At 52.5% G+C, this 16861-nt stretch overlaps 1 protein-coding gene across 1 annotated transcript in view; it reads right to left on the bottom strand.

Moving 5' to 3' along the window:
- Nucleotides 1-16861, bottom strand: part of RPTOR (regulatory associated protein of MTOR complex 1) — a 428490-nt gene that overhangs the window by 86357 nt on the left and 325272 nt on the right. The window contains exons 11-13 of the mRNA XM_007959595.1: nucleotides 9530-9631; nucleotides 5064-5147; nucleotides 2193-2303 (exon numbers count right to left, since the gene is read on the bottom strand). Of these exons, the coding sequence (XP_007957786.1) occupies nucleotides 2193-2303; nucleotides 5064-5147; nucleotides 9530-9631 (297 nt within the window). The remainder of the gene's footprint in view (nucleotides 1-2192; nucleotides 2304-5063; nucleotides 5148-9529; nucleotides 9632-16861) is intronic.

The following is a 16861-nucleotide window of genomic DNA, read 5'->3' on the forward strand; positions in this document are numbered from 1 at the left end:
AAAAAAAAAAAAAAGAAATAACCCAAACCCACTTCCTGGCCCTGCTAAAGTTTCTGTTTAGCAAGAAAAAGTTTTAGTGTGACAGAGAGGAGCTGACAGATGTGAGACTTATGCTTTTAATTCCTTAACGATTCCTTTCCACTACAGTTCACCAAACAGATACATGTTGCTTGGATCCGGTGACCGCACTGCTGGCAGCAGGTGTCCAAAGCAGCAGTGGCGTGATTTTACGGAGAAAAGGGTGTGGCTGTAGGAAGCGAGAATGGCCTTCTAGAGCAAAGAGGACGCCAGGACCCCGAGATCATCCCGGCACCTCTGTCAGTGCTGCCACTGGTCTGGGAAGGAAGGTGCTGCTGACCAGAAGTCTAGCGGGCCTTGCTAGGCGGGTATGCTGCAGTGCAGACTTCCCTGGGGAGGCTGTGCCCCCGCCACACAAGCCCACCACCATCCTCAGGGAGCACGGAGGCCAGCAGCAGAAACCCCACCGCACGCTGCTGAGTGCAGCCCATGGAGCCCAAGGAGGCCGCCTTGAACTGGCCTCGGGGTCACTGGGAGGAAGGGCCATTCACAGCACAGGAAGACCATTCAAGCCAGAACGTGCCCCAAAGTCTCCACTCACTGCTGCCACTCAAGAAGGTGCTGAGAGCCTGGTCAGTGCTGTCAAAAAACCAAGCGAGAGATGGAAGAACAGGAAGAGAGGGGACAGACTTTTTGTCGGCAGACAGAATAAAATTTCTGCATGGATTTTCCAAGAGAATCTACAGGCAAACTATTAGAACCAACAAGAATTCCACTAGGTTGCTGTACAAGACCAAGAAACAGAAATTTCATAAGGCTCCTCAGCTGTAATCCAGGAAGCATCACAGTTAAGGAAGCATCATGTTGGAAACACCATGCTGAGGCCTCTCATCAGACCTGTCACTGGGAGCCCACCCTGCAGGGGTGGCTGGCTATACCTGCAACTCCTTGTCAATTTCAAAGCATGGCCCTCCCAGCAGGACCATAAACTGACCAATCCCTGCAAGCCACTCAATCCTACTGGGTGATTTTTGCACCACTATTTGCATACCCAATTGACCAATCCCTGCTAGACGCATCAAACTGACCAATCACAGGGCAGATTGCAGCCTAGAACCAGACAAAATGATCAAACCATCAGGATGTTTACAGCTGATCCAGGAAACGCCAATCAAGTTGAGGAATTCCCTGGACAAAAGTAATAAAGCCTCTGGGATAGAAAACAACCTGGGAGCCCTGCCTCCCCCACCTGCCTCCCCTCCGTTGCTTCAACAAAGAACTAAGACAAAGGTAACTCCTCAGGACTTTGGGGGAAAAATCTCCCAAGTTGTTTTTCCGAAGAGCCAAGTAAGAGGCCACATAAAGGAACTCACATTGCTACAATGCCCACCTTCACCCTCACTGTCCTCTGAGTTTCTACGTCCTCTCGTGTGGTGTGCAGAGGGCCCCGCTGAGCCTCAGAGGCCCTGAGCCCAGGGCTGTGATGTCACACATCAGCTGCATGACCTCGAGTGGGTGCTTACTTGTGCATTTTACCATCTGCAGAATAATCTGCAAACTTGTACTCACTTCACAGGGTTGCTGGAAGGATCAGCAGAGACTATTCTGTGAACTCCCCAGCACAAGACAACACACTCACACACACACTCACACACGCTGCCACCCCCCACCCACCCATCCACATTCACACATACTGCCCCCCCCCCCCAACAGAGTCACAGCCCAAGGCCCACACAGGGCCTCAGGGAAACTGCAGAGACAATGTGTGAGGGTCGGGGACAGTCAGGATGCACCTGGCACAGGTGCGCCTGTGTGGTAGAGAAGGGCGGGTGAGGACTGGGAGTCACTCACAGGGGGGCAATGAAGAGGAGGCCTTGGCTTTATTCTGAAAGAGGAATGGCTCAGCAAGGCATGGGGCTGGCAGTGCAGCCAGGGGCAGTGCAGCCAGGGGCTGGAAGACAGGCTGGGACAACATACATACATGGGCATCCAGCTGGGAGTGAGACCTGAGGCGGCTTTGTGAGCAGCTCAAATGTGTGCACTCCATGGGCCTGCTCTGGCCCATAGTCGCCACGCCTGGGTCAGGCAGCGCAGGACAGAGGAGGGATTGGGGAGAGGCCTGTGGGTCAAGACATAGCCTCACTGTGTGGGGAGGACAAGCCAGGACTACTCACGCTGTCGACGGCGAGGATCTTGGCCCATATGAAGACCAGGAGGGGCCGCAGCTCCCGGGCTGAGCTCTGAAGCAGCTTGAGCACATAGGGAAAGATGCCGACAGACAAGGCCTGAGGGAGAGAAGAGTGTGAGAAGCTTCCTCTGGACGCCTCATCACAGTGAGGATGGACCACAGTGAGGATGGAGGGACGATGGAGGGCACCAGAGCCTTGGCCCGCGTGGGCGAGACAGGACACGCCTATAGCCTTCCCTCCGGAGGCCCCCTGCAGGGAGGACAGAGGGCACCAGAGCCTTGGCTCACGTGGGCGAGACAAGAGACGGGACATGCCTATAGCCTTCCCTCCGAGGCCCCCTGCAGGGAGGACGGAGAACCATAGCCTTGGCCCGCGTGGGCGAGACAGGCCGGGCTGCAGACTCATTCATCCCTGATTTTATTCCTGGGCCTTCCTGGGCCTGACTGGTCCAAACAGACCAGGATGATACCGCAGCAGCGTCTCCTCCTGAGGGACAGGTTGCGTCACCTGGCGAGTCTCACCCGTCCCCACCAGCACGACCACTCGCAGCTCTGTGTCGAGGCTCGTGGACCAGAGCCGGGTCTCCATCACTCATGGAGTCTCTGGGCCGGGGCTCGCGGACCGGACCAGAGCCGGGTCTCCATCACTCGCGGGGTCTCTGGGCCAAGGTTCACAGAGCAGAGCCAGGTCTCCATCACTTGTGGGGCCTCTGGGCTGGGGCTCGCGGACCAGAGCCAGGTCTCCACCACTTGTGTCTCCAGGCCGGGGCTCACAGACTGGAGCCAGGTCTCCATCACTCATGGCGCCGCCTGTCCCACTGAGGGAGAAGCCGACCAGCTGACGAGCACAGGCGGGAGCTCCAATGCCCTCATTTGCAGCAGCAGGGACCTCATCCTCGGGGCCTCTCTGCTCTCAGGGCAGGAGGTGACAGGGAGGTGGAGTCCCAGGGTGAGAGCCACAGGCAGCCTGGCTGCTCTCAGCCCTTTCGCTATGTGCTTATCTGATTCCTCAGACCTAAAACCACAGCACGTCCTCCAGTAATGGGTCTCCCATGATGGGGACCAGGAAGTGCAGGACCCAGGATGGCCAACACCTGCCTGGTCACAGCCTTGCTCTATGGTCACGCTTAACAGGAGCTAACGCTCACTTCTCTGGTTCAGGCTGTGAGCCCTCAGCCAGCAGCTAAAGCTGTGTCCGGAACCTCACCTCTGTGTTTCCTTGCCTTCTTAAGGGGCGTAACTGATACGCTAAGCATTTCTATGGTGACTAAGTCATGGAGCCGTGCACACATGCACACACATACACACACAGAACGGAGGAGTCACACCAACATGTCACCTGTGACTCTGCTGTGCTGGAAGCTGTTCACAGGCACCAAGTGATGGCGTCTCACACACACACACACACACACACACAAGAATGGGGAGTCACACCAACACGCTGCCCATGACTCTACTATGCTGGAAGCCGTTCACAGGCAGTAAGCAATGGAGTCGCGTGCATATGCTCAGTGGTTTAGCTATCTGGCATTTGTTCCACATTCCCAATCAGCACACGCCTAACTCCTTAAAGGGCCACATTTGCTTTTAAAAATTAACCAAATAAATAAACATCTTCCAAATAAACACGTTAATGTGTGTTTCCTTGCCTTCTTAAAGAGTGTAACCAATACGCTAAACGTTACTACGGTGACTAAGTCACGGAGTTGAGTGCACACGTGCACATACACACACATACGAACAGAGGAGTCACACCAACAGGTCGCCCGTGACTCTGCTGTGCTAGAAGCTGTTCACAGGCACTAAGCAATGGAGCTGCATGCACACACACATGAACAGAGGAGTCACACCAACAGGTTACCCGCGACTCTGCTTTGCTGGTAGCTGTTCACGGGCATAAGCAATGGAGCTGCGTGCACACGCGCACACACACATGAACAGAGGAGTCACACCAACAGGTTGCCAACGACTCTGCTTTGCTAGAAACTGTCCACGGGCACTCAGATACAGAGCCAGCATTGCTCTTCCTCATTGTCGGATTTTCTGTCTCCTCCTCCAATGTCAAACTATAGATTATCGCTCTCTGTCAACAGTACATAATGGAGAACTCAAATACGCAAACACACAGAGCAGTGATGCAGTGAGCCCTAGCTCCCAGCACCAGCTCAAGCTCCACACGGCTGTGTTTTAGCCCCACCTGCTTGCCCTGCCCTGTCATACTCTGAAGCAAATCGCATACGTTCCATAATGTCTACATTTAGTGCATATCTCTGAGAAATAAAGTCTCTTATAATAACATAACCACAATACCATTACCATACCTAAAAAAACCCAACATTTACTCTTCAATAATGCCAAATATCCTGTCACTGTGAAATTCCCAGTGGTCCCGAGTGTCATTTTACGGAACGTGAATGTTTTGAATCTTACTTGCAAACAGAACCATGTGAGAACCACACCCTGCAGTTGGCGGAGATGGCGCTGTGGTCTCTTCTGACCTACAGGCTCCCTCTTGAGCTCCCTTTCATTTTCCTTGCAATTTGTTTGCTGAAAAAACTGATCATTTCCTGGTTCTACTGCTGTCATTCCCTACTCCCCCATCTTAAATGGACAACTGTACCCAGAAAAGTGTTTTGTAATCGTGTCTAAAATAAGAGGAGAAAGACAGTGGATGAGGACTGATGGAGTCCTGGAGAGAAAGTGCCCCCAGGTGGTGGGGGACATGGCCCGGCTCAGGGCTGTGTGGTCCCTGGCACAGGTGGGAACATGCTCACAAGCTCCTTCCTTCATGAGAGAAACAACAAACACTCCAATGGCCTCCCTCACCCCCAGGCTCTCCCCTCCCCGAGGCACACACCAGGCTCACCGCCCAGGGACCCAGGTCCAGAAATCTTCCCAGCAAGTCCAGGGCTCGCAGCCGGTGCACTTGGCTTAACAGCACCTAGGAAGATAGAAAGAAGGCTGCATCTTTGCAAAACCACCCGGACCTGATCCCTCTGTGCAAGCTCCCACTGCGCGCTTTGGGATGTCAGTCTGCCCAGAGAAAGTGAGATTTGTTCATTTTGACCTAAAGCGGGTGCTCGCTTGCACACAACTCCTGCTTTTACACCCTTCTCCCCACACAGGTAAAACACATTCACCATGCACAGTATCAGGACACACACTTTCCTACTGCGCTAGAAAATAACTCAATGAGGACACTTTGGATCTAAACGTCCAGGTGTTTTAAGTCCACGTCTCTCTTGCTTTTTCTAAACTGAAATATAACCTTATTTCTTGTCATCTTTGTCAGCTGGAGCACACACTGAGACTACACTGATGCCAGGTGTGCCCTGGCCAGTCACGCACACAGCCCAGTGCTGCGTCCACTCGTCCAAATGCCCTCCCCACTGCTGGATACTGCATGAGAGGTTAAATTCTACAGCACTTGGGGTTGTGGAAGGCTGTGGTCTGCAGTGGGAACCCTAACTCCATTGGAAGGCTTGACATATGTTCCAGATGCCCTTTGGGTTCTTTCTGACCATAACCAGCATTGTGGCTGTGCACAGACAAGTCCCAGGACCAACCCAGGGTGGCCTGTTCACCTTCAGAAGTGGTTGAAAGCAGATTGCGCTCACAAAGAACCAGAGAACTTGCCTGCGGACGTTCTTTTCTAACTTAAGGTTGGGGTTTTGGTATCATTCGGGAGCCAGGTAGCCACCCTGTGGCTAAGACTCAGGCTGTGTGGTCATGAGTCACAGCCTATCCGGACCACCACCGAGCCAGGGAGTCAAGCCCAGAACCAATCAGAACCGATCTTCCCTGTCTTCAAATCCCAGTCATGGTCTTTTGCTTGCTTCGGTAGCTCTGCCTGTAAGTGATGACTCCATCCACCACCAGCCATGATTCTGTGATGACTTAAAATCATGGACAATTAGCCCCACGGACATGACCCGGCCGACTCCATTCAGCTTCTCGGGTGATGGTCTCCCTCATCCAGGATGACTGTTTTGTCTTTGTTTTCTCCAAGGCTTAATGAAAGTGTCTCTATTGAACCTATTTGAACTTGGGGTCTCTTTTCCCCTGATACAGTACTTAGGTTATGATCACATTTTACTCTCATGAATAACGCTGTGACAAACGTCCCAAAGGCACACCTTTGCACATGGCGACTTCCCAGGATCAATTCCGGGAGTGAAACCACAAGCCCACAGTGGGTATACTTACATTACCAAATGACCCTCCAGCTAAACCAGTTTCCACTCCCAGCCAACTTTTGGGGATGCTGTGCTTGTACATCTGACGGGGCTCTGCAGCCCACATGCTGCCCACTGGCTAGGGGACCTCCAGCAGACTCTTAACACCTCAGAGCCTTAATGTCTTCATTCATAAAACAAGGATATCATGGTAAGACCTGCAAGCGTTTTATTAAGTTAAACACCAACTGAAAGCTCCCAAAGCAAGGCCAGCCCTTATTAAACTATCATTCTTTCCACCTGGTAGGTGGAAGCAAAGCCTGCCTTGAATCCTAGTTTCTTTGCTTATGACTGCAGCTGAACAATTTTTCCATTGGTTAACTGGTGATTTTGCTAGTATATTAGCCATGTATGCCCAGACCATTTTTCTACCACTATGTGAATGATTTTTTCTTATTGGGATGAAATAGAACAGTGTTTACCATGCATGTTGCCTATTTTTCTTTTACTGTGTTATTTCAGGGTCTTAAGCTCGATGACATCACCTTTGTTGACCTTTTCCTTTATGTCTTTTATACTCAAGGGCAATTCTGTGCTTCGTCCTTCTGACCCCAAGCATTCCACCACGATGTCTCTGTGGGACAAGTTTTCATGAGGTGCGTGCTCTGTGCCAGTGCAGGTGCTAGGGCCCCCTGAGGGACAGCAGGGCTTTGCCGGGAGGTTCAGGGATCTTGATCTATTGATCCAGACACCAATGACAAGGACTAGCGGAAAAGCTACCAGTATTTGTCATTTTCAACATTACATCTTTCCCATTTCTTCTGTTGATTTACAGTTTTACAAGGCCGAAAGGACATCCACGCTGAAAAAGCAAGCTTATTTCCACGTTACATTTATATGTAGGACTGCAAACTGACTGGGCCTGAGGGGTCACTTGTATCTGGCCCTTGATGGTCACCCTCTAATGCCGTTGCACTTGTGAGTGGAGAGAATTCTCTTTGGCACTCGGCAAAAGAGCAGGGAGTCTCTTTATCCCTTATGAACATTTTCTGACGTCCAAGGCACGGGAGAACAGGTCACGGACAATAGGGCATGGCTGCTGAGACAAAGCGTGGAGCAGTTGGCTGAGGTGATGAGGAAACATGCAGTGGGGAGGGCTGCACCGTGTGGCCCAGCACCCCTTCACCCACACCTTATTGTCCTGTTCAGGAATGGCTCAGCACGGATCCAGGCAGGCATGGCCCGAGGCAGCCCACCAAGGTGAGGAAGTGCTGCTTAGAGGACTGTGCAGAAACGCCTACCTTGTCTCCTTCCAGAGCTGTGGCTTCAGAAACTTGGCTTCACTAGGTCTCCTCTTCCCTGAGGAAGTGTGGATTGTAAATGGAACATTAAAAACAAGTCAACAGAAGGCCTTGTACAAGAGGTCCATCTGCCAGGCTGTGGAGACCTGGATATCCGCGCTGGAGGCATCCCTGCCACAGCCAGGCCAGGGCTACTCGCTCAGGGAGTAGGGGGCAGGGGCTGTGGGAAGAGGGCTGTAGTCTCTGCTGGTGAGCCTCGGGGCAGTAGTTACTCAGGAGGAGCCGTGGTGCACAGCACACCTTACCTGTGTCCCTGGACCCTGAACTCCTGCCACCACCTGGCAGCTGGTCACCTGGCCCCCTTCCCACCCCTGCAGAGCACCTGTCTCTCTGTTTAGTTCACTTGTTTATGGTTCACCCTGCAGTCGCAGCATTGTCCTTAACCAGAAGCACGAAGGAGAAACAGTAGTGGTTTCTGTGGGTATGAGTTACTGCATCCGGGAGGTTCATCCTTTCTATCACATCAGGAAAGGAGTGCTGATGCTGACGACACGGAAACTGTACCAGCGATCCCTGGCGTGACATGCCGTGGCAGGACACCACTCTGCCCAGCCACAGGTCACCGAAGTGAAGACAGGCAGGGCTGCAGCTCCCTGGCCTGTCCGGACCTTTCCCCTCAGCTCCTCCTCCTGCGGTCTGAGGCCTGGGGCCGAGCCTGAGCAGGGGAAGCCTCAGCTCTGTCAGCGAATCACCTCCAGAGCTGATGTGCAGCTGAGGGTGGTCCGCACAGAGGACCACGCCGCCTCCAGGCAGGGCACTCAGTGCCTCTTGGAAGGGGCAGCTGCTGAGAGGGGAGCCCTGGCCTTGCAGAGAGGTGGGCAGGGTGCTGCTGTCTGCCGTGGGGTTGGCAGCCTTAGTGGGAAAGCCCACCCCTGCCCTGGCAGAAAGGGGAGCCATGTCTGTGTTGGCAGAGATGAGATGCACGTTGTCAATCAGAGAGGCCAAGCCACCCCTCAGGAGTCAAGCTCCCAACCTGGAGGTGAGCCTACCCACTCCAAACCGACACGGACATGGAGGGTGCAAAGGGTTCCCACCCTTCTTTCTGTGGGGGGCCGCTCCCCCAGTGTCCACAGTTCTGACCCAAGTTCAGCCACCTCCCATTACACAGAATGTTTTCCAGGTGCCCCAGTGAGCTGTGAGGCCTTGGTGTCCACAACGACGTCCAGAGTGGGATGCCTTTGCCATGTCACGACACAGTGGGCGCAGCTCCCCCCAGACACGCTCTGGCTGAAGTGAAAGCTTCGTGTCTCCCCAGTGTCACTCCCTGTGGTGGACCCACAAATCCACCCCCAACCCACCGATGGGCCTCGAGCTACAGTCATGTGGCCATGACACCTGCTTACACATCCAGGTTTTCAGAGTGGCCACCACTGTCCATACTTCAGGAAGAGGAAGAGGCAGGGCTTTGGGTCAAAGGTGCTGGCTCGCATGCTTCAGGCCCCATCCCAAGGGGTCCGTGTCCTCACCCTTCTCTCCCTGGTTATGCTGGGTGCCTATCCTGCAACAAAGCTCTATAGCAGTGGTAACGAGCCCTTCTTCCCTGGTGTGTGGTCACCGAGTGCTGGGGAGGGTGGCTGATGGCAGCACTTACATGGAATTGGGGGCGGGGTGGGGAGTCCTTCAGTCCTGGGCTCTGACTGGATCCGCGGGACCTGTCTATCCAGCACCACGTGGCCCGAGTACAGCTGCCAGTGGAGGGAGCTGGCAGCCCGCACACACAGTCCTGGGTCAATGGCTCCCTCCTCAAAGGCCACGCTCAGCCCATCAGCTGGACCGAAGACACTCACCTGCAGGACAATGGGCAGCTGCTCAGGGGGGTTCCTGTTCTCCACGCCCATGGTGAGCCACACCTGGAATGCAGTCAGCTGCTCGGCAAAGAAGGGGCTGTGCTGTGGGACAAGCATGGGTGAGTTAGGGATGACACAGCCACGTCCCCGTCACCCAACAGGCTCGACAAAGCTCAATGGATGACAGCAATCCAGGGGAGCAGGAAAGGCTGGGCTACCGTGGGGTGGCGGGCACTGACTCCCAGCGGCCTCTGAAGGTCAAGCCAGCAGGACTGTGACCAGACTGGAGTAGAGGCATCCCTGGTAGTGCAGACGGTGAAGTGCCTGGCTATTGAGTAGCTCCAAAGCTGGAACTGTGGACTCTCTACAGGCGCCTCGGAAGAGAGGCCGGGGACCTGCTCCTAAAACAGCACAGTGGTGAGCTCCGTGGACCACAGTGTGGCCCGGCATACACGGTGTCGCCGCGAGGCGGAGCGATCTGATAGCAGTGATCCGGTTTAGGGGTAAGAGAAAAAGAGGGCGTCGGGGATAATCTGGGGTTCTCGGCTGATGCAGCTGGAGGTACGGTGCCAGGGAAGATGGCATCGTGACGTGGCTGGAGGCGAGTGCTGGGGAAGACCGTGGGACACATGTTCGGAGGAGGATACTGGAAATGGACGCATGTTGGGAGAGTATCAGGAATGGGGTATAATGCACACTGAGCTCCAGCTGCCAATCAGACCTCCAAGGGAGGCCATCAAGCAGACTGACTGAGAGATGGTGGTGGGACGGACTTCTGGGCTGGGGGACACATTTTGGAGGCACCAGCACATAGATTTTTCTTTTAAGTGGGAAGAAGGGATGAGTTCAAGCCCTGGGCACGTCAAGGCAATGAGCCAGCACAGCAGGGAAGGCAAGCAGGCGACCCAGTGGCCTGGGGACCGAGGGCAGTGTACAGGGAGGAGGAGAGACCACAGGGTCCTACATGGACCTCACCAGCTCAGTGAGGACCAAGCGGACTGGACCATTCGAGGTGGCAACAAGGCAGCGTCGGTGACTGTTAAAAACGTCTCAGGGCCATCGTGGGTACGAGAGCGTGACTGAGGGTCCACAGGAGAAACGCCTCCAGTCTGAGGTGGGGGCAGGTCTGAGGCGGGAGGGCTCACAGGGAAGAGTGTGTGGAGACTCAAGGGCAGACACTTCTTGAAGAAATTGGGCTGCGAAGGGGAAGGAACGGCAGGGTGGCTGCTGGAGGGAAAAGTGCCATCAGGCGTTTCTTTAAAGTGGATGAATAATGGCCCGTTTGTCAGCCGGTGGGAAAGGTCTAGCGAAGAGGAAACTGATGTTGGGGAGACAGGGGCTGCTAGAGTGAGGTCCGGGGTGGAGCTGGCCTGGGTGCTCTCCCGGGTGCCAGAGAGAAGAGGCGCCGAGACGTGGGACACGGCTGGACATGGCTGGACGTGACGGCAGAGTGTCTTTGTTCACAGTGAAACAGGAGGCTGGACTATGGGTGGGGACTGAGAGGAGGGCATGGGGTTGATGGGGAGGGGACTGAGCACACACATGGTCAGGTCCCAGCAGCCAGGCTTTCAGGGGGTGAGCACAGTGGCGTTTACAGCTGAACACACAGAGGGGCCTGGGTACGGCTCAGCTCAGACAGGCAGACGTAGCCAGAGCTGAGCAGCGGGTGGACAGGAGAGGAGAGTGACAGGCAGGCATGACCACAGCACCTGACCATGGACACAGGTGAGGGGGATGGGACAGGTGGAGGGTCCGCTAGGATGTAGGTGGGTGGGGGATGGGACAGGTGCTGGGCTTTGCAGGCTCAGGAAGGACACTGGGTGAGCTGGGTCGCTGTGAAGGTGCATTTGTGCTCACCCCAAGGGGAGGTCTTCTGGCAGTGACGAGGGCCAGGTAAATCATAGAAGGTGTGGTACAGGAGGGGGGTAAGGTGGTTGGAAGAGGGCCTGGGCAGTGAGCCCCAAATTCAAAAGTGATCAATCTCCTGCCCCTCCTCCTTCCTGCCTCATTCTTTTGAATTAAGCTTCTTGTTAATTTCCAAGGGGACAGTGGGCATGTGTGTAAGGAGGGACCCTCTTCTTGGCTGGGCAGGGCAGAGGGTGCTGAGGGATCTGAGGCAGGGCTGAGGTGCGGGCGTTGGCAGGGCCAACGACACCGCAGAGTGCTCATGTCCCCCTCCACCGAGGGGCCCTCCATGAGAACGCCAGTGTCACGTGAGGCCCCAGCAGAGCTGTTCACACACAAGGGTGTGTGATCCCGCAGAGTCGGCGGAAACGGAAACGTTCGTTGAGCAGAGGGCGGCCTGCTGAGCTGGAAGGGAGCCCCTGAGGTGATTTTCCATCTTTAGGGTTACCTCAGCCATAAAACGGCTTTAGCAAGTCCCCTTGTCACGGCGCCCCCATCGTGCGAGAATACAGATGAGTGGAGTTGGGGGAGCCCTTGAGCTGCCCGTGGAAGGCAGGCAGGCCAGCAGCCCCGACAATTAAACCCCCTGCTTTTCCGATTGGTTTCTGCTGGCGGAGTCTCACGTTGTCAGGGTGAAGGAACTACTCAACACTGAAGGGAAGGCACATTCCTGACCCTTCCACCCAAAACTGCCCAAGAAGGTGCATCCTGCCAGTGAGCACACTGAGGGACTGAGCAGCTCCTGAGACCTGGGGACCATCTGTATCAGAAAACTCCAAACTACTGCCATCGAGTCAATTCCAATTCTCAGTGACCCTGCCGGGCTTCCAGGCTGTAGATCTTGATGGAGGCAGAATGCTCCATCTTCCTTCCACGGACAGGCTGGGGGTGCAAATCACTGCTCTTTGGTTAGTAACCATTAACCACTGCACCACCAGAGCTCCTGGGATTAGAGAACACCAACATTCAATGATACTCCTCATTAGAAGGTCCTGACAGCTGCCCGTGTCAGCTGCCCATGACTCACCATGCTGGAGCCTTGGACAAAGCAGGGGTCTTCTCCAAGATTACCCCAGTAAGGGTGTCAGAACCACCCTGCAGATTCTTGGGGAGACATGGCGCACATCATGGTGGTGGGGCGAATGCATGCATCCTGTAGGTGGTGGACCCGAGTCCTGCAACCTTGCCACAATCCGGGTCTCCAGGACAACCCTGATTGAAGTGCTCTGCTCTGTGGGGTCCCTGTGTTAGATGACTCAGCCTTCCAAAGGTGGGGGCTGGATTCAATGGGGAGTCCCTGGTGGCACTGAAGTTAGTGCTTGACTGCTAACTGAAGGGCTGGAGGTTTGAGCCCACCCAGACACACCATGAAAGAAAGGCCTGGCAACCAATTTCTGGAAAACCACCACCGGAACCCTAGGGAACCCTGAACTAGAACTCCCTGCCGTCGAGTCAGAGCCAACTCACAGCAACCCCTCGCTGGGTTTCCGAGGCGGTATCTCCATGGAAGTAGATTGCCCAATCTTCCTTCTAAGGAGTGGCTGGTGGGTTTGAACCACTAGCCTGGTTAGCAGTCAAATACCTTAGGCACTACCCTACCAGAGCTCCCTATGGAGCACAGGGGGTACTATGAGTGGGAGTCGACTTCCAGATAACTCTTGTTGTGGTCTGTTTCTTGTTTAGTGCCCTCAATGTGTAAATGGTTAAGGTGCCTGGCCATGAGCCAGAGGCTGGAGGCTAGAGCGTTGTGGCCTGTTTCTTGTTTAGTGCCCTCAACGTGTAAATGGTTAAGGTGCCTGGCCGTGAGCCGGAGGCTGGAGGCTGGAGCGTTGTAGCCTGTTTCTTGTTTAGTGCCCTCAACGTGTAAATGGTTAAGGTGCCTGGCCGTGAGCTGGAGGCTGGACGTTGGAGCGTGCCCCAGGCATTCTGGAAGGACGACCTGCTGACCGCGTCCAGCACTGAACCAGCCACTGAGAACCACACGGGGAGGCCTCAGAGTCAGATCAAAGGAAACGGTGGTGGCAGACGTCTGCTGACCTGACAATGGGCAAGCAGAGCCTCAACGAGGTTGAAGGCAGAAGCCATGTTAAGCACTGGGGCCGTTCACCCAGACCACGTTCACCGCGGGGTCTGGGTGAACCCCGGAGGAGGACCCAGGTGACCCACACACACGACCCGCCTTCCATGGCCGTCCCTGACCCGAACCTCCTGCTGCCAGGCAGTGTCCTTCCTGACAGCAGCTTCATGCAACTGCTTTGTGACAAGCCCACTGGCTCCACAGAGGCCTCTTGAAGCAAGGAGACAAAAGACAGCTGTCAAGGGACTGAGAGTACTCAGCCTCCAACCAGCTGTGAGAATGCTGAGGCTGCAGAAGGCCTGCTTCTGCCCCCAGGGTAGTTCCTGATCCCAAGCCTCCTGCTGGGTATGGACCCCTCTTCTTCTCACCCCCTCCCTACATCAATAAACCCCAATTCTGATGGAGGCCCATGTCATTGCTAGTCACCACTCATCACTTGCAACTTGACTCTGGAGGAGTGACACAGCTGCTAGGCTTTCTTTTAGTGCATCTGAAGGTAAGGTTTTAGGACGAAGCCAGCACGTGTCACCCTTATGTGGCACTAGTGACAACACCAAGAAGTGGAAACAACCTAAGTCCCCATCAGCGGGGGATGAGCACCCAGAGTGTGACACATGCACACAATGGAATACTACTTGGCAACAAAGAACAATGAGTTCCCCGAACATCTTACAACGACGAACCTGGAGGTCATTATGTTGAGTGAAGTCAGTCAGTCACAAAACCCCCCAAACAGTATACATTCTTGCTTTTATGAAATGACACGAGTAGGTCAAGATACAGAAACTCACGTCAGTTAGTGCTTGCTGGGGATGGTGGGACTCATTCTCTAGACAGTAGAGACACCTGTTATTTTTGGTAATGGGTTTGTAGATGTGGAACATGTATGTATGTGTACAGGTGTACGCATATGTATGTGTATAAGCATGTATGCAGACACATGTGCACAGGTTTGTAGATGTGGAATATGTATGTGTGTGTATAGGTGTAGCCATATGTATGTGTATAGGCATGTATGCAGGCACATATGCGCACAGGTTTGTAGATGTGGAATATGTATGTGTGTGTACAGGTGTAGGCATATGTATGTGTATATTGATGCATGCAGACATGTATGTGCACAGCTGCAGTTCTATGTATGTGTATATGCATGCATGCACGTATGTGCACAGGTTTGTAGATGTCAAATATGTATGTGTGTGTACATGTGTAGGCATATGTATATGTATATGCATGCATGCAGACATGTATGTGTACAAGTTTGTAGATGTGGAATATATATACAGGTGGATACAGGTGTAGGCATACGTATGTAGATGTGGAATATGTATGTGTGGGTACAGGTGTAGGTGTATGTATGTGTATAGGCATATATGCAGACACATACATGCACAGGTTTGTAGATGTGGAATGTGTATGTATACAGGTATAGGCGTATATATGTGTATAACCATGTATGCAGGCACGTATGTACTCAGGTATGTAGGTGTGGAATGTGTATGTGCATGTACAGGTGTAGGCATATGTATGTGTACATACATATGTGCAGACATGTATGTGCACAGGTTTGTAGATGTGGAATATGTATGTGTGCATACAGGTATAGGCATATGTGTATATTCATGTATGCAGACACACATGTGCATATGCATATATGCATGCAGGTATGTGCACAAGTTTGTAGATGTGGAATATGTATGTTTGGGTACAAGTATAGGCTTATACATGTGTATATGCATGTATGCAGACATATAATGTGCACAACTATGTATATATGGTATGTGTATGTATATAGGTGTATGTATCTGTATGTGTACATGCATGTATGTAGGCATATATGTATACAGGTATGCACAGGTGGTGTGTGTGTACATAGGTACATACATATGCATGCAGTCATACACATGTGTTGTTGTTGTTGTTATGTGCCGTCGAGTTGAACCCGACTCATAGCGACCCCTCCTAGGGTTTCCGAGGCAGTATCACTACGGAAGTAGATTGCCCCATCTTCCTTCCGAGGAGTGGCTGGTGGGTTTGAACCGCCAGTCTTCTGGTTAGCAGTCAAGTGCCTTAGGCACTAAGCTACCAGAGCTCCTACAGGTATGTATATGTGATACAGGTGTGTGCGTATACAGGTGTATGCATATGTACATGCATGTATGTGTGCGCATACAAACCAAAAACCAAATTCACTGCCGTCAAGTTGAATCCGACTCATAGTGACCCCTCCTTGGGTTTCCGAGGCGGTATCTCTACAGAAGTAGATTGCACAGTCTTCCTTTCAAGGAGTGACTGGTGGGTTTGAACCACCAGTCTTCTGATTAGCAGTCAAATGCCTTAGGCACTATGCCACCAGAGCTCCCATGTGTGCGTATATAGGTATACATATATAAAAAAATAATAAAATACAGAGAGCACAATTACGGATACTTCTTAGATGTACCCCAACACCTCACAAGATTGCTTTTCTGAGTTTGGAGACTCAAGACAACTCATAATATAGTGAACAGAGTTTAAGTTCTACACTTAGTTCTGTGAGAGATGTCTGGGGTCTTAAAAGCTTGCAAACAGCCATCTATTTTCCCTATTAGCCCATAACCAAAGACAAAGAAGGAAACCAAAGACTCAAAGAAGAAACTCTTCTACAGGACAAACTGTCTCCATGAACGATGGCTTCACCCACCTGAGACCAGAAGAACTAAATGGTGCCCGGCTGCCACTACTGACCATCCTGATCAGGGACACAACAGACTGACCAGATACAAAGGGAGAGAAATGTGGAAGAGAACTCAAATTCTTAAAAAAGGGCACACCTTCTGGGCTGGTTGAGAAAGGAAGACTCCCTGAGACTCTTGCCCTGAGATACTCATCAAACTTTGAACTGGAACAAGGCCCTGAGCTCACCTTGTAGTTAAATACCCACTGGTTCACAAAATAAAGAATATCACCTGTAAGTCCTGAGCTCCTTTAAAAAAACCATTCGTATGAGACCAGATGGTCAACAATAACTTTAAAACAAAGGTGACAAAGATGCAGGGAAACTAGATTAATGGAAACAGAGCCACCAGAATGGAAATCATGAGAATGGTCACACATTGTGTAGAATGGAACCAGTGTCACTGAACAATCTGTGTAAAAATTGATGAATGGACAACTAAACAACTGTATAAACCTTTACTGCAAACACAATAAAATATTATTAAACAAAAAATGAAGCCAGCAATTTATGGACAAACTATCAGAAGAAAAGAATGGATTCAGTACAGTTGTTGCACAAAATCACTTATAAACAACTCTGGTAGTGTAGTGCCTAAGGCACCTGACTGCTAACCAGAAGGCTGGTGGTTCAA

The sequence above is a fragment of the Orycteropus afer genome, unplaced genomic scaffold (genome assembly GCF_000298275.1).
Source record: "Orycteropus afer afer isolate SDZICR_OR568_19922 unplaced genomic scaffold, OryAfe1.0 scaffold00018, whole genome shotgun sequence".
Taxonomy (NCBI): domain Eukaryota; kingdom Metazoa; phylum Chordata; class Mammalia; order Tubulidentata; family Orycteropodidae; genus Orycteropus; species Orycteropus afer.